Source organism: Mirounga angustirostris, unplaced genomic scaffold (assembly GCF_029215605.1).
Source record: "Mirounga angustirostris isolate CCGP_5_RB_7025 unplaced genomic scaffold, mMirAng1.0.hap1 SCAF_5, whole genome shotgun sequence".
NCBI lineage: Eukaryota > Metazoa > Chordata > Mammalia > Carnivora > Phocidae > Mirounga > Mirounga angustirostris.
This window is the reverse complement of record NW_026991713.1, coordinates 14,620,126-14,645,607: the sequence shown is the minus strand read 5'-3', so window position 1 is coordinate 14,645,607 and position 25,482 is coordinate 14,620,126. Positions and strand designations below refer to the sequence as shown.

Sequence of the window (25,482 nt, the reverse complement as noted above, 5' to 3'; positions counted from 1 at the left end):
TGTTTTGAGGGCTACCTGTAATTTACTGACCTGTGGACTATAAAACAAGGGAAAAGGAGAGGCCTGCTTTACACACATTCATCAAGCAGAATAAAACCTTAACAGTTCATCACAGAATCCTTAACGGTGGTCAGAATCTGGCCTGCCTCATCAAGGCCAAACAATCCCATTTAAAAGAAATTTTGGTGAGTGCTTAGAGCAGTAAAAGTTCCAGACTGGACTTGGCTGGTTCTTGTACTGAATAGGAAAAGCAGCACAAAATGGTTATATGAGGTAGTGTGACATCAGGAAAACAGCATTAAACTCAATAGCCGAAAGACCTAGTTCTCTATGCCTTTATGTTATTAGCTGGGTGCCCTTGGGCTAGCTGCTGGACCTTTCTGAGACTGTATTCTTATTTGTTATAAGGGGTAATACCTACTTTGCCAACCTCATTAAAACTCCAGTGAATGGCTCACAGAATCCTCCTTCCCTCCTAAGAACTCAAACTGGATGTAAAAATACTGGGTAAACTACAGAGCGGGAATGGTGATTTTTAATGTGTTAAGTACTACTATATGCTTGGCACTTTGTTTATTCACTACATATTCACAAGCTACAACTTAAATCACCACACACTTCTCTGTGACACGCCCCTCCCCCATAACATTCTCTTCTCCTTGGATCACTGGTGTGTCAGATACCAGATACCAGTTCTACGGCAAGAGCTTCTAAAGATCCGGATCTATTCAAACGATGTGGCATACTCCAATGTGCCTGATTGATAATTAACAGCATTGTCATCATGAACAAATCCAGATGGCCACAAATCATGCTCTCTGGATATAAAAATCCCACATAGTCAAGCACTAGAGCAGATGCAAAAACAATGTGAGAAATAAGTATAGGATGGGTTGTGTTAAGTTGTGTGTTGGAATTCTAAGCACAAGGAATGGTACATTTCTCAGCAACAGACGTGAAGTCTGCAGGGAATTTTCAGAAATGGAAGACAGAAAAACTTTATAACGAACACGAGGAAACTGGCAGTCTCAAGCAGAAAAAATAAGCTAAAAAAAAGTTATTCTGTGCTTAAGTTTTTGAAAGTTATATGAAGTATAATTTGGAGATCACAATGGGATTTGCAAGATTTAATTCAGTATTTAAATCATTTCCTTGCTGCTCCAGGAAAGTTATCAAATTAGAAAATTAGTGATTCTTCCTATTTTGCTTATGTCTCATCAACTGGTTTTCCCATCCCTATGCTGATGACAGGGATGATACAGCCCATCATCAGTGTGAGGTTTTGAGAATATTATTAATTATAAATGGACTGACTTAAAGGCCCTAAAAAGGGACCAAGATGTGCAGTGTTAAGGACTCCTCTTTATCCATACTGAGCCAGATGGGGCTTATGGAAGGGTGTTCTAGCTGTGTGTGTGTGCAGAGGCCTAGGGGGTTGTTACTCAGGGCAATAAAAACAACCGATAATGTCCGCTTCATTTGAGCATTTATTTTTAAGTGGTTTTCTAACTCAAATGGGAAAATAACATCTCGAGAGAAAGGAAAACAATGCTTGTGCCTTTCTTTTTGAACTCAAAATGTTAATCATTACTTCCTATGGTCATCAATAGGGCTGAGCTCACTGCAAATGCTAATGTACAAGAAAAGCTCATAGCGCAGAACCACCACCTAAACCATTGTCTTTGTCTCTTCTTCTCACCTGCTCCTCCTCGTACCTCCCCGGAGGAACTTTCAAAGCTTCTAATAAAACTCAGCATATGTATTTAAGATGATACACAGCATTTCTTGCACTGCCATCAGTTAGTTTTGGGAGGGGACCTTGCTTTGCATTAGTTTCAAATGACACGTCATTCCGCAAGCCCGGTTATTAGGGGGAGTCTCCACTCCAACATTGCTCACCCCTGGAGAAGCTAGTACCCGCCAGAAGCCTGTTCATCTCGAGGTGCCCTGCAGCGTTCGCTGGTAACATGCATCCTTCAGTCATGTGCGCACAGGAGTGGCTGGTCCAGTCTGAAGGCATGAGTGGCCTGTAATTATTACATCAAGAGTCCTAACTGGTTTGTTGGTTATTTTCAAACTCTACCATCAAAATATTTAGGTGACTGGGTGCTCAACGTCGAGCCACGCTATGCCGTTTCCTATCGGCCATTTTTCAGAGGAAGTCTATCTTTTCCAGCCCTTCCAAACGGCAGCATCTAGAAGGTACTCTAAGGAGGGTTTTTACTGTAAGTTGAGGTTTTAGGAAAGAATATTTTAGAGTGAGTCACTAAAAGCAACCTGGGAGAAAAGCAGGCAATAGCAACACTAACCAAAGTGAATCAAGCACAAATACTAATGGTCCTGAGATATAAACTACTAGGCACAAGATAAAACAACATAGGGTGCCTGGGTGGCTCAGTTGGTTAAGCGACTGCCTTCAGCTCCGGTCATGATCCTGGAGTCCCGGGATCGAGTCCCACATCGGGCTCCCTGCTCCGCGGGGAGTCTGCTTCTCCTTCTGACTCTCCCCCCTCTCATGCTCTCTCTATCTCATTCTCTCTTTCAAATAAATAAATAAAAAAAATCTTAAAAAAAAAAAAAAATAAAACAACATATTGCAACTTTATTAGATTTTTTTCTGTTTTACTGGCTGTTTGGACTCAACAAAGGCCTTAGTAACCTGTCACTTTAACATCTTCAGGTGTCACCGTAGAGAACACAAAATCTGACTGGATGGCACCCGTCAACCTGTCGAACAGAACAACCGTTAACATCACAGCTGTGGTCATGTAATGTTTTTATAATAATTCAATCACAAACATAAAGACACTCAGTATCATGTGGGGGGTTTTCTGCTGCTGCAGGACCTCATCCACAAAGTTTACCAAACCAGGCCTCGTTAATGACAGGTCCCAAAAGATGCCATGTGCAGGCAAAACTCTGCCTCATATTTAGGATAAGCAAAGTAGCAAGTCTATGAAAAATTGCTTTTGAGCCCCTATTCCTATACCTCCATACACGTTCCCTCCTCAACGTGTCCCATTATCCATTCATCTAACATCCGGATAGGACCCCGTGGGTACTTTCCAAGTGAGAGTGGTGTTTAGGGTTTTGCTGGGTTCAGGGGAAGGGGCTGGATGGGTGGATGAATGGACAAACAGACAAAGGGAGGAGGGAAAGGAAACATTTAAAAACCTTATTTACTAGAACGCGCTTCACGACACCTCTCAGACTATAAACCAGGCTTGCTGTAAAGAAGTTCATTCTGATGACTACAGGCTTCCATGAGTGAGTTAGGCAGTATCTTGATCTATCCCCACCCCCTAATAGATTTTCCTAAAACCTGTGGGACAATCAGGGAGGAAGCACAGACATCCCTTTCCAAACGAGGGCAGTGGGACTCCTCCCGGAAGGTAACGTTATGACCCTGGCTGCCGAGAGCAGCAGCTGCCCGCCAGCCACTCGGGGACGGGCAGTTACAGCTGTGCACATTGAGCCGGTCAGGTCTCGAGTCTGGTGTCTAAGGAGCGTTTCCGTCCACCTTCGTTCCATGAGGGGCAGTGGCGTTTGGCAACTGTGGTCAGCATTCTATCCTTTGATCACGGCAATCGGTCTCAGTTTAATGGCCTTCTTGCTGATTCCAGCATCGTGGCAGGTGTTCACCACATCCGTCACGTTCTTATAGGACTCGGGAGCCTGAAGGGAAGGAGTTAAAAACTGTAAAAATCTACTTAAAATGTAATCCTTGAAAGCATTAAACGTCATGTGGGATCAAAGAAATGCACATTAAAATACTACTGAGTTTTCTTTTTGGTGTGTGTATCAAACAAAGATGATGACTGAACTCAATGTTGGCAAGAGATTAATAAGATAAACACTTTCACCTTTATATTTTTCCTCTCTGTCTCATAATTTCCCCATAGAATGTATATTACTTGTATAACTAGGAAAAACAGTAAATGTTTAACTGAATAAAACACACAACAGAAAGGAAATGCACCAAATCATCCTGTTAGCGGTCATTATCTTTGGTTGGTAGTTACTGGCCATTCTGACTTTATTTCCACAGTTGTCAAAATTTCTGGAATGAACAGCTATTACCTTCACAACAAGGGAAAGTTATTCAATGCACCTGTATTACTAACACCGTGTGTATGTTTATATGTATATACACGGACACGCTCGCTGTTCTTTCTGAGTTTGCAGCAAGACCTCGACCCTCCCTTCCCCCTCAGTCACTGTCCTGCCATTCAGACTAGTCTCATCACACACCCCCTCTCCCCAGTGATGGCAGCATAGCAGCTCAGGCCTCCCACTGGATTCCCACAGGGCTCTGTACACACCCCTTGCTAGCTCATTCCCCTCCAATCTCTAACTTTCGCACTGCAGCCTCTGGACTCCTTCCAGTTAGTCATGTGCAGAATGCTCTCCCTGTCCCCCCGATCTGAACACTCCCTTCACCCTCCTGCTCTTGAGGAAACACAGATCTCCTCCAGGGATGTAACTTCCACCTCCAACTTTCTGAAGTACTAGCTACTTTCCCTCCTAAGTGGGGTCCTGTCATTAGGCCCAGGACGGTGACGGGTGTGGCCTTGCTCATCTTGGTTCTTTCCAGACCATTCGCACTCCCTCCCCACTAAGTAATCCCCGTTTCCCTTTTTGAGTCTCCGGTCATCTTTCACTCCCTCTTCTTGCTGCAGTTACCTGCTAGACCCGGAAGCACTCCGTAGCATTACTTGAAGATTTCTCGCTCCTGGCTCACTGTCACTCTGTTCTGCTATAATTCCAAATAGTTTCAATATCTAGGATAAGGACACTTTCAGTATCTTGGCTTCCAGTTCCTTGACTTTTGCTCCTTCAATGCTTACCCTGATCATTCACTCCCAGCCAGGGCCATACCCCACAACTTGTCATTAGCAGCAATTAAACTCCTCCCTAATCTCCACTTGGGAGCATGTCAGGCTGCTGACCACAGCTAGGTTTCCAGCTCATGCCCTCCTGTGCTCCATGTCCAACGATCCTTGAACCCCGTGAGATGTACAATCTCTTTGCAATTCCTCAACAACCTTGTGTCTCTTCCACGGCACCACACTTGCAGACCTGGTTAAAGTTAACTCACCCTCTATTTCACGCCTGCACGTGTACAGCTGAATGTAGCTGAAAAACACCCAGTCACCAAACTGAGCTCCAGTAGGCCCTTGCTGCTGTCCTGGCACCCACCCCAAATCTCACCAGGCTGATCACTCTTTCTCTTCAATGGTTATTTCATACCTTCTCCTGCGTCCCCACGCTTAAGTTGCTGGTACCACTTTCTACTACACTGAAAAAAGAGAAACCACCAGAACAGAATCTCCATAAAATCTCACCAGCTCTTCCCCGACTACCTGCATCCTACCTTCTCTCCTTTTATTAAGGATTCATTATCTGAGCTCCTAGCAAAGACCAACCCCATGCACTCTCATCTATCCAAGGACACTACTCCAATAATTCCCCCCTCTTTTCTGCATCAATTTCTCTTCCAGATTCTTCTCATCAGTGTGCCAGATCATGTTACTCTTCTGCTCAAAATTCTCCAATGTCTTCCCATCCCCTCCCTCAGAGTAAGTGCAAAAGTCCTTCTGTAAAGGAAAGGCAAGGACTCACACGATCTGGCGCTCCCACCTCTCTGACCTCAGCTCCCTCTTGCTTGTTCTTATCATAGTGGCCTTCTTGCTATTTCTCCAACATCCAGGCATAATCTCGCCTTAGGGTTTCTGCACGTGGCTGTTCTCTCTGCCTGGAAAGCTTGCCCCTAGATACCTACACAGTCCACTCTCTCACTCCCTTCAGGTCTTCACTCAAGTATCACTCCACTACACCCTATTTAAAACCGCACCCACTTCCTATCTTTCCCTATCCCTGTCCCATTCTTACTTTGTAGCACTTAATGTCTGTCATCTAACACTACATCTTTTACTCTGTGCTAAGTTTCACAAGAAAGGGATTTGTTGGTTTTGTTCTCTGCAGTACCCCAACTACCTAGAATAGCACCTAACTATAGATGTTTAATAAGTATTTCCTGAGTGAATGAAAAAATCATACGTAAAACATACACATAAAGAAAATACCAAGTATCAATAAAGGTTATCTCTGGTTGGTGTAATTTTATTTTATTTTATTTTTTATTTTTTAAAGATTTTTTATTTTATTTATTTGAGACAGAGAGAATGAGAGACAGAGAGCATGAGAGGGAGGAGGGTCAGAGGGAGAAGCAGACTCCCTGCCGAGCAGGGAGCCCGATGCGGGACTCGATCCAGGGACTCCAGGATCATGACCTGAGCCGAAGGCAGTCGCTTAACCAACTGAGCCACCCAGGCGCCCTAGTTGGTGTAATTTTAGATGTTTTGTTTTCTTCTTTGCATTTTCCAAAATCTCTTAATGAAATAGGTGTTTCTTTTCTTTTTTTTTTTTTTTAAGACAGGGAAGGGCTCAGGAGGGGCAGAGGGAGAGGGAGAAAGAGAGAATCTTAAGCAGGCTGCATGCCCAGAGTGGAGCCCGGCTTTATCTCACAACCCTGAGATCACGATCTGAGCTGAAACCAAGAATCGGACGTTTAACCAACTGAGCCACCACCCCATAAACAGGTGTTATTCTTAAAATCAAAGAAAAAATTGTTATTAAGAAATAAGGCTTTGGGGCGCCTGGGTGGCTCAGTTGGTTAAGCAACTGCCTTCGGCTCAGGTCATGATCCTGGAGTCCCTGGATCGAGTCCCACATTGGGCTCCCTGCTCAGCAGGGGGTCTGCTTCCCCCTCTGCCCTCTTCCCTCTCGTGCTCTCTGTCTCTCATTCTCTCTCTCTCTCAAATAAATAAATAAAATCTTAAAAAAAAAAAAGAAATAAGGCTTTGTCGTACTCTGTGACTCAGTAAGTCTACTCTTGGGATTTCAGTCTGATTTTTTTTTAAGATTTTATTTATTTGAGAGAGAGAGAGAGAAACAGTATGAGAGGGGAGAGGGTCAGAGGGAGAAGCAGGCTCCCCGCTGAGCTGGGAGCCCGATGCGGGACTCGATCCCAGGACTCCGGGATCATGACCTGAGCTGAAGGCGTAGACACTTAACCAACTGAGCCACCCAGGAGCCCCTTCAGTCTGATTATTAAAAACAGCTGGATGGGGCACCTGGGTGGCTCAGTCGTTTAAGCATCTGCCATCAGCTCAGGTCATGATCCCAGGGTCCTGGGACTGAATCTGCTCAGCAGGGAGCCTGCTTCTCCCTCTCCTCCCCGTTCGCCATCTTTGTCTCTCTCTCAAATAAATAAATAAAATCTTAAAAAAAAAAGGTAAGAATCATTCTTGTGGACTTGCCTTGTAATTAATCTCCAAACAAAAGACAATGATAAATTGTAATTGAGGTTATTTAAAAACAAACATAGTTATCTGATAGCAATACCGAAAGTTATGCTGTGTAGTGGCATAAATCACAGACAGTTTTATGCGGAGCATTTATCGAAATTTCACTTACCTCTTCCATAACCAATTTGGGTGAGGCAACGCGGATTGCGATTCCCATATCTGCCAGTTTGTCCAAGACATCCTGAAAATCTAAATTACGACGAGATTTTGCTCGGGACAATGCACGGCCCTAGATTAGGAAAGGAATGAACTTTAAAAATTCTGAGCTAAAATTTACATTCAACTCCAATAATTATTTAAACTTTTGGGATTATATGCCTTTTCCCTGACTTCTTTAGAGTTAGAAAATAATCTTTTTCTGTTTTATCAACCTTAGTCTTTTGTTACAAATCGCATCATACCCTTCCAGAAAACAAATTTCCACCTATATAGAACATTCAGTATTGAAAGATTTAGTTTTGTATTTGTAATTAATTATCAATTCAATATAAATTGATTTTAATCACAAACAGTAGGTCTGTCATCACAAAAACCTTGTGCCTTTTGATTTAAAACAGTTTTTCAACCTTAGCACTACTCACATTTTGGGCTGGATAATTCTATGTCACATAGAATGTTCAGCAGCATCCTTGGCCTCTACTAGATGCCAGGAACAAAACTCCCCTCCCTTACCGTGACAATAAACAAACAAAAAAACAATGCCTCCAGGTGTTGCTAATGTGTGGTATGCGATGTTGTGCTGGTTATCACTGGGTTAAAAATGAGGAGTTGGGAGGCAGCTGGAAATGAGAAGGGATCAGAGAAAAAGGAAGGCTCAAATACATTTGTGAGGGTCTGTCCTATAAGAAGATACTCTAGAGTTTCAATTTTCCACTCCATCACTAGCTAAGCACTCTCATGGCTCAGAACATGGCGTGGCAAACTGGTTTGTGGGCCAATCTGGCCCACCACCTGTTTCTGTAAATAAAGTTTTATTGGCATACAGTAATTCCCATTGGTTTATGTATTGTCTATGGCTGCTTTTTCACTACAATAGCACAATGGAATAGGTACTACAGAGACCATATGGCCCCAAAGCCTAAAATATCTACTGTCTGGTGCTTTACAGAAAAAGTCTGCCAACCCCTGGCTTAGAAGATAAGAGGCGATATGGTGAAATAGGTGTGCTGTCTACGCCTGGGCTCTGAGGTGCAAATCCCCCAAATCTTGAGTGGACCTACCTAGAAAGGAGCAAATTCCGCAAATGACTAGGTCTGTGAATGGCTGAGATAAGCTGTGATGTGAACTTGCATCAGTTAAAGTTCTATCTGTTATGCCAATGTGGGAATTTCCCAGTCTGGATTTTGTGGACTTGCAGAGGTGGGAAACAGTCCCTCACTCTACAATGACTCCACTAAGGTAGAGATTACTAAGTGACCTTAGTTGGTTCACTAGACAGCATATATTATGGGAAGAAATTCAGGTAGGAAACAAGATGGATCCAAACTTCAACTCTGTTAATGCTCAAATACATTAACCTGTCAAAACGCAAAATGGCAAACTGAAGAGACCATTTCTAAGTTTCTGTTTTCCTTACCGCTCCATGACAAGTTGTTCCAAAGGTCTCAGTCATGCCCTGTTCAGTGCCAGTAAGAACGTAACTACAGGTACCCATAGTGCCGCCAATGAGCACGGGTTGTCCAGTGAGCTGAGGATGCAAACACCAATCCAACATATTACAATTTAGAAAAGCTTTAAATGAGCTTTTTATGCCTGAGATTTATACTTCCTCTTGTAGTGCAGGGCTGTGGGAGAAAGCTGGGCCTCCAAATACACTGCTTTCAAAACTTACTAGGACATATTTTAATTCTTGGATAACTGGGAGGGAAAAATGTGAGGACCAGGAAGGCAGCAGAAAACAGACAATGCAGGAGTGAAGCCAAATTCAAATGTCTGGCGAAGCGTCATTAGGAAGAACCATCCCGGGCAAGGCGCTTGACCTCTCCAGGTTCTGCTAAGGGCCCTTCTACCTCTACCACAACCAGATACCAAGAGGAGAGGAGAGATGAACAGACTGAGTTTAATCTTAATCTTGCCTTCCAATCATTCAAAGGCCTTGAAGAGATCACCTATATGGAGTAAAAGAGTCTCCATGCAGGACGTTTTAGACTTCCCACTGCAGGCACAGATGAGGGGGGAGTCATTGCTTCAGAGAAGACTGGAAATCACTGTTCTCAGGGAGGACAGACTTTCTTTACACAACCACTGCCTCTCTGTTTAAATTCACCCATGTTTAGAACGACCTAAATCATGCCCCCATGGCCTGAAACCACAAATGGCTTAGTACATACTTGGTAATCAACAGCAATGAGGGGATGGTGAGGGGGGAAAGCTCGGGTGGATCCCTTCCTGTGAACCAACAGTGTCCGTTCCTTTCCGTCCACCACGTGCTGCTCTACTTTGGCAATATTGTGAGAAACGTCATAGATCACATGCAGGTCCAAGTCATCAGGGGTTGTGTTGAAGACCTTGGCGAAGGCCTAAAAGGAAAAGCCTATGTTAAAAGCGGCCAGAACCAGCTCTTCAGAACTCCTCTGGTTTCAGCTGCTCTGTTCCTATAGGGAGTGAGGGATTTAAGAGCTCAAATATAGCAGTATTATTAATCTTCACATAAAAGACAAAAACCATCCTTTACACCACATTGCAAATTTCACTCCATAAATTCCAACTCTGGTTGAAAAGCTGCTGGGCTACTCTTAATTCCACTATTCAGAACAGCTTCTTCCTCAGCCTTCTAATCTTCGTGAATGCACTTCTATCCTATCTGCTGCTCAAGGCAAATTCTAGGAACAATTTTGGTTTCTCTTCTTTTCTCATTCCCCACACCTGATACTCTGCTGATTTGATTTAAGGAGACATCAAGAGCCTGGACACCTTGCCAATATTTCCAGGATTTATTACATAGATTTCGAAAACCGGATTCTATAGGCTCTTTTTTAAACCTTATCATGAGTAACAGAAGAGCAACTTCAACTGTACCTGACGGGTTAAGAAGGTCATGGAGGAGCGGTTGACCCAGGCATAGTTCCCAGCAGCTGCCATCCCCTTTAGGTAGTCCTGACCCTCTGGGGAAGCGATCCGAGCACAAGCCAACTGCCGGTCGTTGACTATAATCTTGTCTCTCTTCATGGCTTTTTCCATAGCTACCAGTGCATCTGGACCAGAGAGAAGAAGTCTAAATCGGCCGCTTTTACCTTTATAATTCAGCTTTATTGCAGAAAAGTAGGCTACATTCAAACCCATTTTTTAAAAAGCAAATAAAATACAACTTTTCCTTTGACGTGTTTCTAAGTTCATCTATTCGCTTGGTCAAGACATGGTTATTGAGGATCTTCTGTCAGCGCTGTGTGACACAAAGTATGTGGGTTACAAAGCTAACACCTTCCCTATAGGAACTTGGACAGGGAATGAGGTGAACACAAATAGCAACAACATGGTCTTAGTCTCCCCTTTCCTGGCATGAAAATGAATGAATAGAAATAGTAAAGTACATTTTATTACTGTCATGGTTTTAAAAAATAATCTTTTAGTGACTTAACAGAAAAGACTTGGAGACAAGTTGCTAGAAGAGCAGGAAAATCAAATCCATGGCAAAGTGCAGAGAAGTACTCAGTCAGAATTACTAGTCAGTGCTCCATACATTTGCCAGATTTAATATTCTAATGGGTCAAGCTGGCCCAAATTATTAAATTCCCATAGGATGAAATGTACACACAAGGATGAACTATTATAATATACAACTTAAGGTTTATAAAAATTTCCATGTGTTTATATACCTTCTCATAAATTCATAAATCCTTTCACACGTCCTATCAATCATCCAAAGTGACCTTGCTGCTGTTCCCCTGCCTTCTGCTTTTGTTCATGCTGTCTTTCGGTCATGAATGTCCTTTGTGCATGATTGTTCAAACTGCAAACAGTATGTGTTCACCACGCCACCTCCAGTATCTTTTTTTTTTTAAACGCTTTATATAGACTGTTCTTTGGTATTTTATCAAGTACTACCTTTTCATTTTAAAGAACGTGACATCTCTTTCTTGAGACAATTTGAGGGCAGGTCCTTGCCAATTTCATCACCGAATCCACTATAACACTTAATCTTGCATTACAGGTATGTAAAACACATCTGCATACATCATAAATGTATAAATGGAATAGTATAATGCAAACTATTTAATCTCCTATGACAATACCATGTGAAATAGTAAAAACCTATGCAATATAGTTCGAGCTTTCTCTCTGAAATCGCTATTTGGTTCCCTATAAATGCGTGTTTGAGCACTGAGTCAAAAATTAGATCCAGAATATACCTGTGGCTACTTGGTGGCCCAAGCCTCTGCTTCCACTGTGGATCATCACACACACCTGTCCCTTATGGTCGATGCCCATTTTCTTAGCTGCGTACTCATTGAAAATCTCATCCACAACCTGGATTTCTGCATAGTGGTTGCCTGCTCCCAGGGTCCCCAACTGCAAAAGTAAGAATGTCTGATAAAACACCTTCTATTTCGCTTTTAAAGATTTATTGATTTGAGAGAGAGAGTGCGGCAGTGTGCATGCACAAGTCGGGGGAGGTGCAGAGGGACAGTCTTCAAGTAGACTCCCCACTGAGCGGGGAGCCTGACACGGGGCTTGATCTCCCAAACCCATGAGATCTTGACCTGAGTGGAAACCAAGAGTCAGACACTCAACTGACTGAGTCACCCAGGCGCCAGGCTTCTATTCTGCTTTAAAAAAAAAAATCATTTAAAAAGCAAATTGGTAAAATCAACTGGTAGATAAATAATCACAGTGTTTTATATAACAAAGAAATTTCTCAGCCTCAGAAATGCTTCATGCATTTAAAGCAATACACAATAAAAAAATATGGTAGAGTAGCTCTTGAAGTTTACTGTATCATTACTTGCTTGAGGTATATACAAATATGTATTAAAAACTTCATAAACCAAAACTCAGACCATTAAATGGCCCATAGAACATTTTAATTTTTTTTTTTAAAGATTTTTTTTATTTATTTATTTGAGAGAGAGTGAGAGAGAGACAGCACAAGAGGGGGAAGCGGGAGAGGGAGAAGCAGACTCCCTGCTGAGCAGGGAGCCCGATGCGGGACTCGATCCCGGGACTCCAGGATCATGACCTGAGCCGAAGGCAGTCACTTAACCAACTGAGCCACCCCGGCGCCCCCCCATAGAACATTTTAAACGTTGTGGACAGAAGGGTCAAATTTTGGGATGAACTCTGGTGAATGCAGACTCTTACACAAGGTCTAAGTTCGAATGATTTTTAAAACATCTATGAGTTTAGTGACAACTACCATTATCCACCACTGAAAGAATGTATCCTGTAACTGGAGTTAAGAGATGATTTAGGGACCACGGCACAGAAGTGCTGGAAGAGTCTTTAGAGGCTGCCTAGATTTAACAAGTTTAACTAGTTTTCAGGTAAGAAAACCAGACTCAGAGGTACACCTGGGTGGCTCAAGTCGGTTAAGCATCTGCCTTCGACTCAGGTCATGATCCCAGGGTCGTGGGACTGAGTCCTGCATCGGGCTCCTTGCTCAGTGGTCCAGCCCTCCCAACACACTCTCCCTCTGCCTCTCCCCCTACTTGTGCTCTTGCACTCTGACAAATAAAATCTTAAAAAAAAAGAAAAGAAAAGAAAAGAAAACCAGACTCAGGCAAAAGAGACTTGCCCACAGTCACAGAGAATTAATGGCAAAGCCATTGCCATTAGCTGTAGATTTCAAACATGTGGTATATTCTTATCTCATGGATGCCATGAACTGACAAGGTATGTCTTCTCATCTTGGACTCCATAAAACTCAGCCACATCTGTGGACTGTCAAAGTATGTACGTACGTAATTTGGGCATACATTTTTAAGCCTTATAATCATATCTCACTTTTCTCCCATCCATTTCTAATTCAGCACATTTTGTTTTGTTTTATGAACATCTGCAAGTTCCTAACAGTTTTTTAAGAGTAAGAACGAAGCATAAACAAATTTGTGTTCTTTTTGATATACTGTGAAAAACCTGGGGATATGTTTGCTACATAGAAGACATTTCCCCCTCAATAGAAACACACGACCCACCCCCCCACCCCCCGGCCCCAAGAACGTTGCCCCTCCCACGTGTTACCTGAGGAAGGCCTCTTTTCTTAGCCCTTGCGGAGACCTTGTTGGGGTCAGCCTGCAACATCCTTCCGTACTCCTCACAGTGCTCCTTGTCCTCAGCCCAGGCATAGCCTTCCCTCAGGGACCAGTCCACACCCATCTCCAAGGCCTCCTCCAAGTCTCTGAGGGAATAATAAGGTCTGGTCATTTCACAGCCAAGGCAGAGCAAAAGCTAAGATGACCACACCTCAAAAGGGCAGAAGGAAACGGTCCATTTACTCTCGCCTGTGTACCAGGCGCTGTGCTAGATGCACAGTTTGTGCTCTCAGCAGCTCCAGGCTTTTTGAGGAAAGCAGCTACATAAATAATTGCGATATAAAACAGTAAGGACCATGTGAGAGATAATTATAGTTCTTCAGACATTTATTCAGTCCCTTGTACTCTTCAAATCTTCTTTGCTTTAGATTTGCCTCTCTGAAAGGCAAAGAAAATTTATAACTGCCATCAGATATCACCATCTACCACTAACTTTACCACAGCTACCCACCTTCATTAATAATTTATGAACAATTACAGCCAAATAATAAACCTATGTAAATGCCTTCAGGTGGCACAGGATAAATTTTAAGGTATCTCTGCAGAAATACTACATGGCTTCAGTGCACATGCATTTTGAAGGGGCACATACATTAAATCCCTAGAAGGAAACAGCCTTGATCTTCATCTAAGGTCCAGCCCTCCCAACACACTATCTGGAAGGTTAAATGATCTAGGTCATCTCCCCACTATAGCCCATTTCAAACATTATTTATGATATAGGACAAGATTTCTATTTAAAATATTTATGAAGATCTTAGAATTCATATTGTCCTAGGTATGCTTTTCAAACCAGGGCTGCATGTCAGGACCACATAAATCGCAGATCCTTCAATTTATCAGTTTACTCCAAGTTTTTTGTTTTTGGTTTTTGGCTGGAGGGGAGCTGCAGAACTGTTAACAGCCAGAAACATACTGGTATTAACGTATGTACGTGTATGTAATTAGAATGCCAAAGTCACATAATTTTAAAGATAAAACAGAAGATGCCAAAGAAACATTCTAGTTAAGCACACGTTCCGCAAAGTTTAAGACGCACAGCTTTGCAAGAGCCATGACGGTACCGTCACTGGCCATCGAAAAGGCAGTTGTGCTGTGGCTTTCAATCTCATTCTCTACTGCTGAAATATTTAACATCCTCGCTAAATATACAACATTCAGTGCCATCATTCAAAAAGGAAGGTCATGGCTAAATAGAGGCTCACTGAAAAAAGGCGGTTCAGAATACAGCCTCTGAAACCAAAGGATCTCTGGTTTGAATCCTGACTTTACTTACTAGCTTACTACCTCTTTAAACCTCACTTTCCTTTGTCAATTGGGAATAACATTAGGGTTATTATCTAAATAAAATGACATGATAGACGTATACTATAGCACAGCGCCTTCCATGTAGGAAGTGCTCAGTAACTCTCAGGGGTATTTCTCTATTATAAATTCTGTGTGTCAAAGGCTGTTCTAATGAACATCACTTGACTAATCTCTCTAATCAATGGCGCAGGGGGCACCTCATGTGTAAAAGAACAATTCATTACCACTTCCTGAAAGGTGACTGAACAATCCCCATCCCCTAAGCATCCTACATTGGTTATGAATATAAGGGTCACGTGGTTATTTTCTTTCCCAATCTGTTTATTGGAATCTTGTCCTCTTACTTGGCACTCATGGGGATGACACCTTTTGATCCCACCCCAACAGGAATGTGGTCAAACATAGCTTGGGCAAGCTGCTCCTTCACAGGCTGGACATCGCTTTCGTCTAAATTGGTTCTTAGCAAGCGCACACCGCAGTTGATGTCAAATCCAACACCACCTGCAAAATAGAGAAGTCAGTCACAGATTAGCAAAACCAGGTAGTTGGGCAATGTTACCTGTGGTTTCTCACCATTAATATAGGGTTTGAAAGACAGCTCTTCTTTTATTTATTTATTTTTTAAAGATTTTATTTATTTATTTGAGAGAGAGAGAATGAGAGACAGAGAGCACGAGAGGGAAGAGGGTCAGAGGGAGAAGCAGACTCCCTGCTGAGCAGGGAGCCCGATGTGGGACTTGATCCCGGGACTCCAGGATCATGACCTGAGCCGAAGGCAGTCGCTTAACCAACTGAGCCACCCAGGTGCCCCAGACAGCTCTTCTTTTAAAGATAACTTTTTAAAAGTAGCCTACAAAGTAGGTAGTCTGATGACATCAAAACACTTAAAGTAATGTACATACTACAGGTACTTTGTGGGCCAGGAAGGCGGTAATAAACAATGAGTATCATCTAGACTAAAGATTAAAAAAAGATATATACAACTAGAAATTAATCGTAATGATGATAATGAGAGCAATCACTTACCCAGTACTTCCTAAGTGCCTCGTACTGTGCTAAGTACTTTTCACAGCTTAGCTCATTTACTCCTCATAGTAATGCTACGTGGAGTTAACATTACTAGCTCCAATTTGCCCGAGAATTAACTGGGACACAAAGAAGACACATAATTTGCCAGCGAAGCATTTCAGTTTGTTTTGTAGCCAATGTCTAAAAACTGCCTGGCATATAGTAGGAGCCCAAATAATTTTCCATAAATGTACACTTTACTTGATATTTTAATAGCCTCCGAGTGTCCAAAATTAATCCTCTCAGTAAAGTAGGGGACAAGGAATGATAGACATGAGACTGAGAGATGTCCATCCTCCTCTATTTCAGAAGGACTGCTTCACACCTGACGGCAGATGTGCACAGTGACCTTACCTGGGGATACCACTGCTTCGGGGTCACTCATATCAAAGGCTGCCATATTCCCAATAGCAAACCCATAACCTGAATGGACATCAGGAAGCCCAATAGATCGCTGAAAGAGAATTAGAAAATGAAATACAGCTTTCTCAACCTGACAAGACCATATTAATTCTCAAGTGGGCTGTGGGCCGAAGCCTTCCCCAAATCAAGATTCTGTTTTTGTGAAACCTTCTCTATTGGTGAAAATTAAGTATAAAAACTTCTAATCATAAAGTTAAAAATAGCAGGAAAAAAAACCTTTTTAATAAAGTCTAAGAAACTGAAACAGAAACGCCTCAGTATAACATGCTATAGGAGGGCCACATACTAACTTTAAGGTAGTATTATGTTCTAAATATTTATTGTTATAAAAGAAAAATTTACTTATTATTTCAGAGAGTGAGAGAGAGCGGGGTGAGGAGGTGAAGAGGGAGGGAGAATATCTTAAGCACTCTCCGCTGAGTGTGAAGCCCAAAGCAGGGCTTGATCCCGTGACCCTGAGATCATGACCTGAGCCGAAATCAAGAGTTGGATACTCAACCAACTGAGCCACCCAGACACCCGAAGTAGAATTACATTTTAAAGATAATCTTCAGACACGGACAAATTGTGGTCCCATCAGGCTAAGTGAAGGGAAATATCTGATTTATACTGGTCCTTAGTGTTTAAGCCATCATAGGCAAATGTAATCCATTTGCTGGTATGAATACTGTACACTTTCTACATCTGGGGCCTAGGAAAGGGCCCTGACCCAGGAAGAATGCAGGTCAATGCAGACACCTAGACACCTAAGAGTTCCTTACATGCACAGTCCATTTCTGTTCATTTTCCTCCCAAGTGCCAGCACAATAAATGGTATAAAGACCTCAAAAAATGTCTGCTGTAAGGATTTCATACCTTCTTGTGATGGTGGAACCTGAATGTTAGACTGTGGAGGGGCCCCACTTGCACCACCCAGGCCTACCTGTTATCGCCACCATCCTCCTTTCCCAATCATGCCTACAACAACTGTACTGTACTTTCTCCCTCCCCACAGGTCTAACCCTTACACTTCTGTCCATTCTTTCTCCAATCATCCCCTTGAATGGGACCAGAGTGAAACTTTCAATGGTGGTATCCTGATCCAGGAATAATGCTGTACTGTGACAAAGAAACAAGAAAACAAAACTACTTCAAAGATTTTCAAATGCTTACAGGTTCTAGCAAAAAGTAACCAGAAACTGAGATGCTATCTAGACTCAATTACTTCTTTAAGCTCCATGGTTATTTCTAGATGTTTGAAGGTCACTATCTAAGTGACACCGCTATCAGTTAGGCCTGGCCATTCATCCACTCGCAAACTTTGAGACTAAGACAAAATATAAATGATTCAAACTCTGAACATGGACTCACATGAACAATCCCAGGCAGGGCTGCCACATTGCCAATTTGTTTCATGGCTGGCAGGAAGCCACCGACACCTGAAGACAAAAATTCAGAATTAGAAAAGGGGACGCAGGTGATTTTTAGCACTAAGTACATTCATAGGTTTCTTGCTTGCGTTAAATGAAGGGGTAGTGGTCAGGACCACCAGGACAACAAAGCAGGAGAGGATGTTTGGGGTGAAGTGGGAAGGGGGCTTCATCAAGAAGGCAGCCAGCACGGGGGCACCCGGGTGGCTCAGTCGTTAAGCGTCTGCCTTCGGCTCAGGTCATGATCCCAGGGTCCTGGGATCGAGTCCCACATCGGGCTCCCTGCTCGGCGGGAAGCCTGCTTCTCCCTCTCCCGCTCCCCCTGCTTGTGTTCCTGCTCTCGCTGTCTCTCTGTCAAATAAATAAAATCTTAAAAGAAGAAGAAGAAGAAGGTGGCGGCAGCAGACGCACAGGACGGTAGCGAGGGCAACCGGAGTAATCACAGACACGCTGTCAGCGTTCTGTGCATACCACGGGAAGGTTCCTTGCAAACACAGCACTGAGAAATGTGAAACAACTAATAAACGCTATGTTGCCGATGTAAAAAAAAAAAAAAAAAAAAAATTCTTTCAATAGTTTTATTATTTACGCAAAAAAAAAAAAAAAATCAACACTGGTTTTACTCTAAGTGACAAAGAAGGGCAATGCAGAAGAGCTGGGACAACACTGGACTGAAAGGCAGGGGACATGGGGCTCTAGCTTTGCTCTATCACTTGGTCGCAGTGTCATTTTAGGCAAGTCAGGATGTCCTGGTGGGGACAGGGGTGGGATTTAGACTGTGGAGCTAAAAATAAATGGGTTAAAACCAGGTTCCACTGTAATCATTAGAGCATTATATTAGAGCTTTATACACTTATCCCTAAACATTGGTGCAGTTCTGCAAGGTAAGTGTAATCAACTCCCCTTTACAGACGAGATTAGCTGAAGTTCAGTGAGGCTAATCAGTGTACTCGTTAAGAATGCAGACTCTGGAATCAGACACTCTTAGATCTAAGTTCCGCCTCTGTCATTGAGAAGTTATGCAACTGGACTAATTAAAACGACTTACCAACAAACAAGAGCTCAGGGCTAGATGGCTTCCCAGGGGAATTCTACCAAACATTTAAAGCAGAATTAATACCTATTCTTATGAAACCGTTCCAAAAAGGAAAACTTCCAAACTCATTTTACGAGGCCAGCACTACCTTGACCCCGAAACCAGACAAAGACCCCCTCAAAAAGGAGAATTACAGACCAATATCCCTGGTGAACATGGATGCAAAAATTCTCGCCAAAATACTAGCCAATAGGATCCAACAGTACATTAAAAGGATTATTCACCACGACCAAGCAGGATTTATTCCTGGGCCGCAAGGTTGGTTCAACATCCACAAATCAATCAATGTGATACATTAATAAAAGAAAGAACAAGAACCGTATGATCCTCTCAATAGATGCAGAAAAAGCACTTGACGAAGTAAAGCATCCTTTCTTGATTAAAACTCTTCAGAGTATAGGGAAAGAGGCTACATACCTCAGTATCATAAAAGCCATCTATGAAAAACCCACAGTGAATATCACTCTCAATGGGGAAAAACTGAGAGCTTTCCCCCTAAGGTCAGGAACACGGCAGGGATGTCCACTATCACCACTGCTATTCAACAGAGCACTACAAGTCCTAGCTTCAGCAATCAGACAACAAAAAGAAATAAAAGGCACCCGAATCCGCAAAGAAGAACTCAAACTCTCACTCTGCAGATGATATGATACTTTATGTGGAAAACCCAAATGACTCCACCCCAAAACTGCTAGAACTTATACAGGAATTCAGTAAAGTGTCAAGATATAATATCAATGCATAGAGATCAGTTGCATTCCTATACACCAACAACAAGACAAAAGAAAGAGAAAATAAGGAGTCGATCCCATTTACAACTGCACCCAAAACCATAAGATACTTAGGAATAAATCTAACCAAAGAGGAAAAGAATCTGTATTCAGAAAACTATAGAATACTCAGGAAAGAAATTGAAGAAGACACAAAGAAATGGAAAAGCGTTCCATGCTCATAGACTGGAAGAACAAATATCGTGAAAATGTCTATGCTACCTAGAGCAATCTACACATTTAATGCAATCTCTATCAAAATACCATCAATGTTTTTCAAAGAAATGGAACAAATAATCCTAAAATTTGTATGGAAGCAGAAAAGACCCCGCATAGCCAGAGGAATGTTGAAAAAGAAAAGCAAACCTGGCGGCATCACAATTCCGGACTTCCAGCTCTATTACAAAGCTGTCATCATCAAGACAGTATGGGTCTGGCACAAAAACAGACACATAGATCAATGGAACAGAATAGAGAGCCCAGAAATGGACCCTCAACTCTATGGTCAACTCATCTTTGACAAAGCAGGAAAGAATGTCCAATGGAAAAAAGACAGTCTCTTCAACAAACGGTGTTGGGAACATTGGGCAGCCACATGCAGAAGAATGAAACTGGACCATTTCCTTACACCACACACAAAAATAGACTCAAAATGGATGAAAGACCTAAATGTGAGACAGGAATCCGTCAAAACCCTTGAGGAGAACACAGGCAGCAACCTCTTTGACCTCAGCCGAAGCAACTTCCTAGAAACATCGCCAAAGGCAAGGGAAGCAAGGGCAAAAATGAACTATTGGGACTTCATCAAGACAAAAAGCTTTTGTGCAGCAAAGGAAACAGTCAACAAAACCAAAAGATAACCCGACAGAATGGGAGAAAATATTTGTAAATGACATATCAGATAAGGGGCTAGTATCCAAAATCTGTAAAGAACTTATCAAACTCAACACCCAAAGAACAACCAATCCAATCAAGAAATGGGTGGAAGACATGAACAGACATTTCTGCAAAGACATCCAAATGGCCGACATATGAAAAAGTGCTCAACATCACTCGGCATCAGGGAAATACAAATCAAAACCTCAATGAGATACCACCTCACACCAGTCAGAATGGCTAAAATTAACAAGTCAGGAAACAACAGATGTTGGCGGGGATGCGGAGAAAGGGGAACCCTCCTACACTGTTGGTGGGAATGCAAGCTGGCAGCCACTCTGGAAAACAGTATGGAGGTTCCTCAAAAAGTTGAAAATAGAGCTACCCCACGACCCATCAATTGCACTACTGGGTATTTACCCCAAAGATACAAATGTAGGGATCCGAAGGGGTACGTGCACCCCAATGTTTATAGCAGCAATGTCCACAATAGCCAAACTATGGAAAGAGCCTAGATGTCCATCAACAGATGAATGGATAAAGAAGATGTAGTATATATACACCATGGAATAGCATGCAGCCATCAAAAAAATGAAAGCTTGCCATTTGCAAAGACGTAAATGGAACTAGAAGGTATTATGCTAAGCAAAATAAGTCAATCAGAGAAAGGAAAGTATCATATGATCTCAGTGATGCGAGGAATTTGAGAAACAAGACAGAGGATCATAGGGGAAGGGAGGGAAAAATGAAACAAGACAAAACCAGAGAGGGAGACAAACCATAAGAGACTCAATGTCAGGAAACAAACTTAGGGTTGCTGGAATGGAGGGGGGTGGGAGGGATGGGGTGGCTGGGTGATGGACACTGGGGAGGGTATGTGCTACGGTGAGCACTGTGAATTGTGTAAGACTGATGAATCACAGACCTGTACCCCTGAAATAAATAATACATTTTATGTTAATAAAAAATAAATAAAACTACTTAACATCACTGAGCCTTGCCTTACACGTCTGTAAAATGGACATAACATTTTCCTCTTAAAATTACTCTTAAGAATTACATGAGATAATCTACGTAATGTACCTAGCAAAGTGCCTGGCACATAGTAAGTGCACAATAAATGGTAGCTCCTTATTACTGTTCGAGGTTAGCTTCAAAATCAACCAGGTCTACCCAGCTCCAAACAGTTTCTACAAAGCAAGGTGGCTAACAATGTGATCACAAATAAGTAACAGGTTTTTGGTCTCATTTAAGTCTTATTACCTGACAATACTTTTGAATTTTTAAATTATAATTGAGTTAGCATTATCATGCCACAGGGAAGATACTATTTATATGGCCACATGTAAAACTCTGATGTACTTACCACCACCCCGACAGGCATTCCTTAGTTCCTCAAACATTAATTTTTCCAGAGCATCATTCACGTAGAAAACTCCTTCAACCTGGTACGAACAAAAAGGAAAAACTATGAGCACATGCCTATGATATATATGCACTGGATAGAACGCACGTACTATATGTAATATTTATTTTACTTTACTCCTTATAAAACACTTTCTCATTACCTTAAGCAAGCACAAAACTTCCTAACAAAGACTACCAGATGCTCCTATCTTTAAATATGTATTAAAAATGTATTTTGCAATGTTCTCAAATTGTTTATTCTCCTACTCTTAAAGAAACACTTAAGAATTCAACAGGAATTTTTTGCATGTGTGATAAAGAAGTCTTGGGGCACCTGGGTGGCTCAGTTGGTTAGGCATCTGCCTTCAGCTCAGGTCATGATCCTGGAGTCCCAAGGATGGAGCCCCTCACCACACTCATGCTCTCTCTCTCTCTCAAATAAATAAAACCTTTAAAAAAAAAACAAAAAAGAAAGAAAGAAAGAGAGAAAGAAAGAAAAGACTTCCAACTATGCTCTCACCAAGGCCAAAAGTCCTACTACTCTTGTGCTTCTAAAAATCAGTGGGTCTTGATAAATGAATGAATCAAAAGAGTAAAATTCTAAACATAAAAATGCAGTCATCTGACCTTAGTGTATTTTTTCTGTGCCTAAGACAACAGCACATTACACTTTATTTTGTCCTATGCTGATTTATAAATCAATACTTAGGTAAAGAGTAAAAAAAATTTAACATGGAGCTACACAGCTGTGTGCTTAGTTCTAGAATCTACACAATTTAAGAGGATAAAGGAGCCTGACAAAAAAATACAAAAGGCAATGGAGGACGTAATTATGTAACACCAAAGGCCAGAACATTTTTATCAGATATCAAAGATAATGAAGAAGCTGCCCACTGAAGAAGCAAAGACTTAACACTAATCACCTGGACAAATTTCTTTCTTTTGTAAGAAAGAGGACTTCTGCTTGAATAACACCAGTTGAAAACGGAAAATGTCTCCAGTACAATTTTCTTTTTTTTTTTCCAGTACAATTTTCTAAGGGCCACATTTTATTAATTCACCAAACATTTACTGAGGACTTATTATGCTTTAGGCACTGTAGTGGGCAATAGGGGAGATACAAAGAATATATAAGATCCTGTTTTTTTTTTTTTTAAAGATTTCATCCATTTGTCAGAGAGAGAGGGGCAGGCAGAGGGACAAGCAGGCTCCCCACTGAGCAAGGAGCCCGATGTGGGACTTGACCCCAGGACCCTGAGATCATGACCTGAGCTGAAGGCAGACGCTTAACTGAGCCACCCAGGTGTCCCTAAGATCCTGTTTTTGAGGAAATTTCCAACCCAGGATGCAGCCCAGACTAGAAAATTAAGAGGGTAATGAGGCAAGCACTATGACAGGAGAGTGGTATGGAAGAAACTGATGAAGTGGCTCAGTAGCCCAGGGAGCTGGAGGAGGCTTGAGAGGTGTTCACGGTTTTAACCAGCTCTTCAAAGACCAGAGACATCACTGGAGCTGCAAGACATTCAGGAGATATAAAGGAGACACAAAAATGACATAAAACTGGAAGGGGAGTCTTTTAGGGAAGAGGAATTTTTAGTGCAGCATGTGGGTCTTAAGGGAGGAACAAAGATTAAGGAGGACAGATTCGGTAATTATTGTGAAATTCACTCATCTCTCAAGAATGGGAATTCAGTTCAAGCTTCGCATAAAGGTCAGCAACTTTTTAAGAGCAGTATATCGAGATTTCAACCCTCCATTCTTAGGGGAGAAATGACAGTAAAGTGCCGTACAAAGAGTCAAACGGTAACTGCCCGTCGCAAGATGAGACTTGCTCGTAGGCAGAATTAGCAGCAGTGTGTGCCAAAAGTGCAGCTAGAACCACTCCCAGACACTGACAGTGTGTTACCATGACCATCATGTCGTGGTTATTGCCTACTCCTTCATTCAGGGAACCGGATTCCATAAACAGAAACTGGCTAAACGGAAAACAGCAAAATGGAATCTTAGGACCATGGCCCTTTCCTCCTCTCGGTGTCTAGCTTTGCTCATGGGGGACACTCGGTAAGTTCTGATACTGAGTAAAAAGAGTGGAGTGGCTGTCAGGAACTCTTACCAAGACACAGACTCACAAGCCTCCAGTACACTTACAGGGCACCTTAAGGGAGGTCAAAAGCTACTTAACATATGTCCCCAAAACCTTACAAATGACTGTTTTCTTCACTTTAATGGAAAATAACAGGCACAAATGGCAATGAAGCCCGAGGGAGATAGCGAGCCCAGGCTTTCGCACTCCCTGGTACTGGGTTCCAAGTCTCCACCGGGAATACATCATTCTGTCAGAGGAAAGAGAAGTAAAATGGGTATCAAGTCCTGGCTGAGCTTCCTACTAGGCGGCTGGAGGGAACTGTGTCACCAACCCACCCCCAGCGAAGTGAGTATTAAAAACAAGCCACCCTGCCCTGCGAACCTTCTACACAGCCGCGAGAGGCACACACGTTTTATTGAACAGTGAACGCTACTAACTGGCTTCAGCAAACACAGGTCCGTAAACGTCACCCAGATGGCCGGCATGACTCAGGAAGGGGGTTCCCGTCCCAGCAACCCCACCTTGGACTGACTGGCTGTGCCACCATGTGAAAAACCACCAACGTCTCCAAAGCTCGGGAACGAAACGTCTTACGGTGTTTGGGACTCCTACGCGAAAGCGCTTTTGCAAGCGCGAATTTCGCGTTCACTTGGCTTCCCCAGGAACGCTCCGCTTCGGGGACCTTTTGCGCCGGGAGGTGGGGCCGGCCGGAGGGTGGGGGCGGGACGGTCCCCGCGCCCGGCCAGGGGTCGGGAGGGCGAGCGGGAAGGCCGGGCCCGGTGGGCAGGGAGGTGCCGCGGGCCCCCGGGGAAGGCCCCGCCACCGGCTCCCGCTTCCCCGCCTCACCTGCATGTTGGGCACGAAGCCCTTCTTGATTCTCCAGCAGTTTTTACTGATCTTTTCCAAGAACTGCAGCTCATCATTATAACTACGACTCATGGCGGCGACAACGGTAAAAAAAACTCCCCGCTCCGCTTTGAAGAGACGCTGCCGCGCTGTCCCGCTGCCTGAAGTACCGCCTTCCGGAAGTCAACGCGCAGGCGCGGTAGGCTCCGCCGCAGGATGGGCGACGGCAAGCACCGAGGCTCGAAACTCCTGCCACCAAAATCGCTTTTATCTCGGTAAGTTAGACTGCCCTCTAGTGTTTATCTTTCGGATATTTACTAAGCCCTCTTCCAGGCTTAAAGCGAAACTAAATGCAGTCGTTTCTAGTGAGATGTAGTCGTCCTTTGTTTTGGAAGTGCTCGAAAAACACACTGAATCTGGATCAGGTCCAACTGCTGTAATGAAAATCTGCGTGGAGTTTACATTCCCAACAGTGAGGGAAAAAAGATGTGGATAGCCGAGAAACATGTTTAAAAATATAACTGGACATTTGTAATGTTTCAGAATGAATTTGTGGATGCACATTAAATAACTTT

At 42.8% G+C, this 25,482-nt stretch overlaps 1 protein-coding gene across 2 annotated transcripts; it reads right to left on the bottom strand.

Annotated features, from left to right (window-relative positions):
- Positions 1-1,578: 1,578 nt before the first annotated feature.
- RTCB (RNA 2',3'-cyclic phosphate and 5'-OH ligase) lies at positions 1,579-25,098 on the bottom strand. 2 transcript variants are annotated; one of them, XM_064590662.1, is made up of 13 exons: positions 24,908-25,098; positions 21,935-22,013; positions 17,768-17,835; positions 16,349-16,448; positions 15,271-15,427; positions 13,548-13,704; positions 11,720-11,879; positions 10,389-10,564; positions 9,701-9,889; positions 8,947-9,057; positions 7,480-7,599; positions 3,521-3,675; positions 1,579-2,727 (listed from the first exon to the last, which is right to left on the bottom strand). In XM_064590662.1, exons 1-12 carry the CDS (start codon positions 24,998-25,000, stop codon positions 3,568-3,570), a joined length of 1,518 nt encoding a protein of 505 aa, XP_064446732.1. In that variant the 5' UTR covers positions 25,001-25,098; the 3' UTR covers positions 1,579-2,727; positions 3,521-3,567. The 2 variants fall into 2 exon arrangements, with proteins under 2 accessions (XP_064446732.1, XP_045728609.1); XM_045872653.2 differs by having other exon boundaries at positions 1,579-3,675.
- Between the last annotated feature and the right edge of the window lie 384 nt (positions 25,099-25,482).

What these genes read in the sequence shown, in the direction of transcription:
- RTCB (XM_045872653.2), bottom strand. Translation starts at nt 25,000, where the DNA reads ATGAGTCGTAGTTATAATGATGAGCTGCAGTTCTTGGAAAAGATCAGT. An exon ending in GAATGCCTGTCGGGGTGGTG is followed by an intron (nt 17,836 to 21,934) that starts GTAAGTACATCA and finishes TTTTGTCTTCAG; the next exon opens with GTGTCGGTGGCTTCCTGCCA. An exon ending in CCAAATTGGTTATGGAAGAG is followed by an intron (nt 3,676 to 7,479) that starts GTAAGTGAAATT and finishes CCTTCCCTTCAG; the next exon opens with GCTCCCGAGTCCTATAAGAA.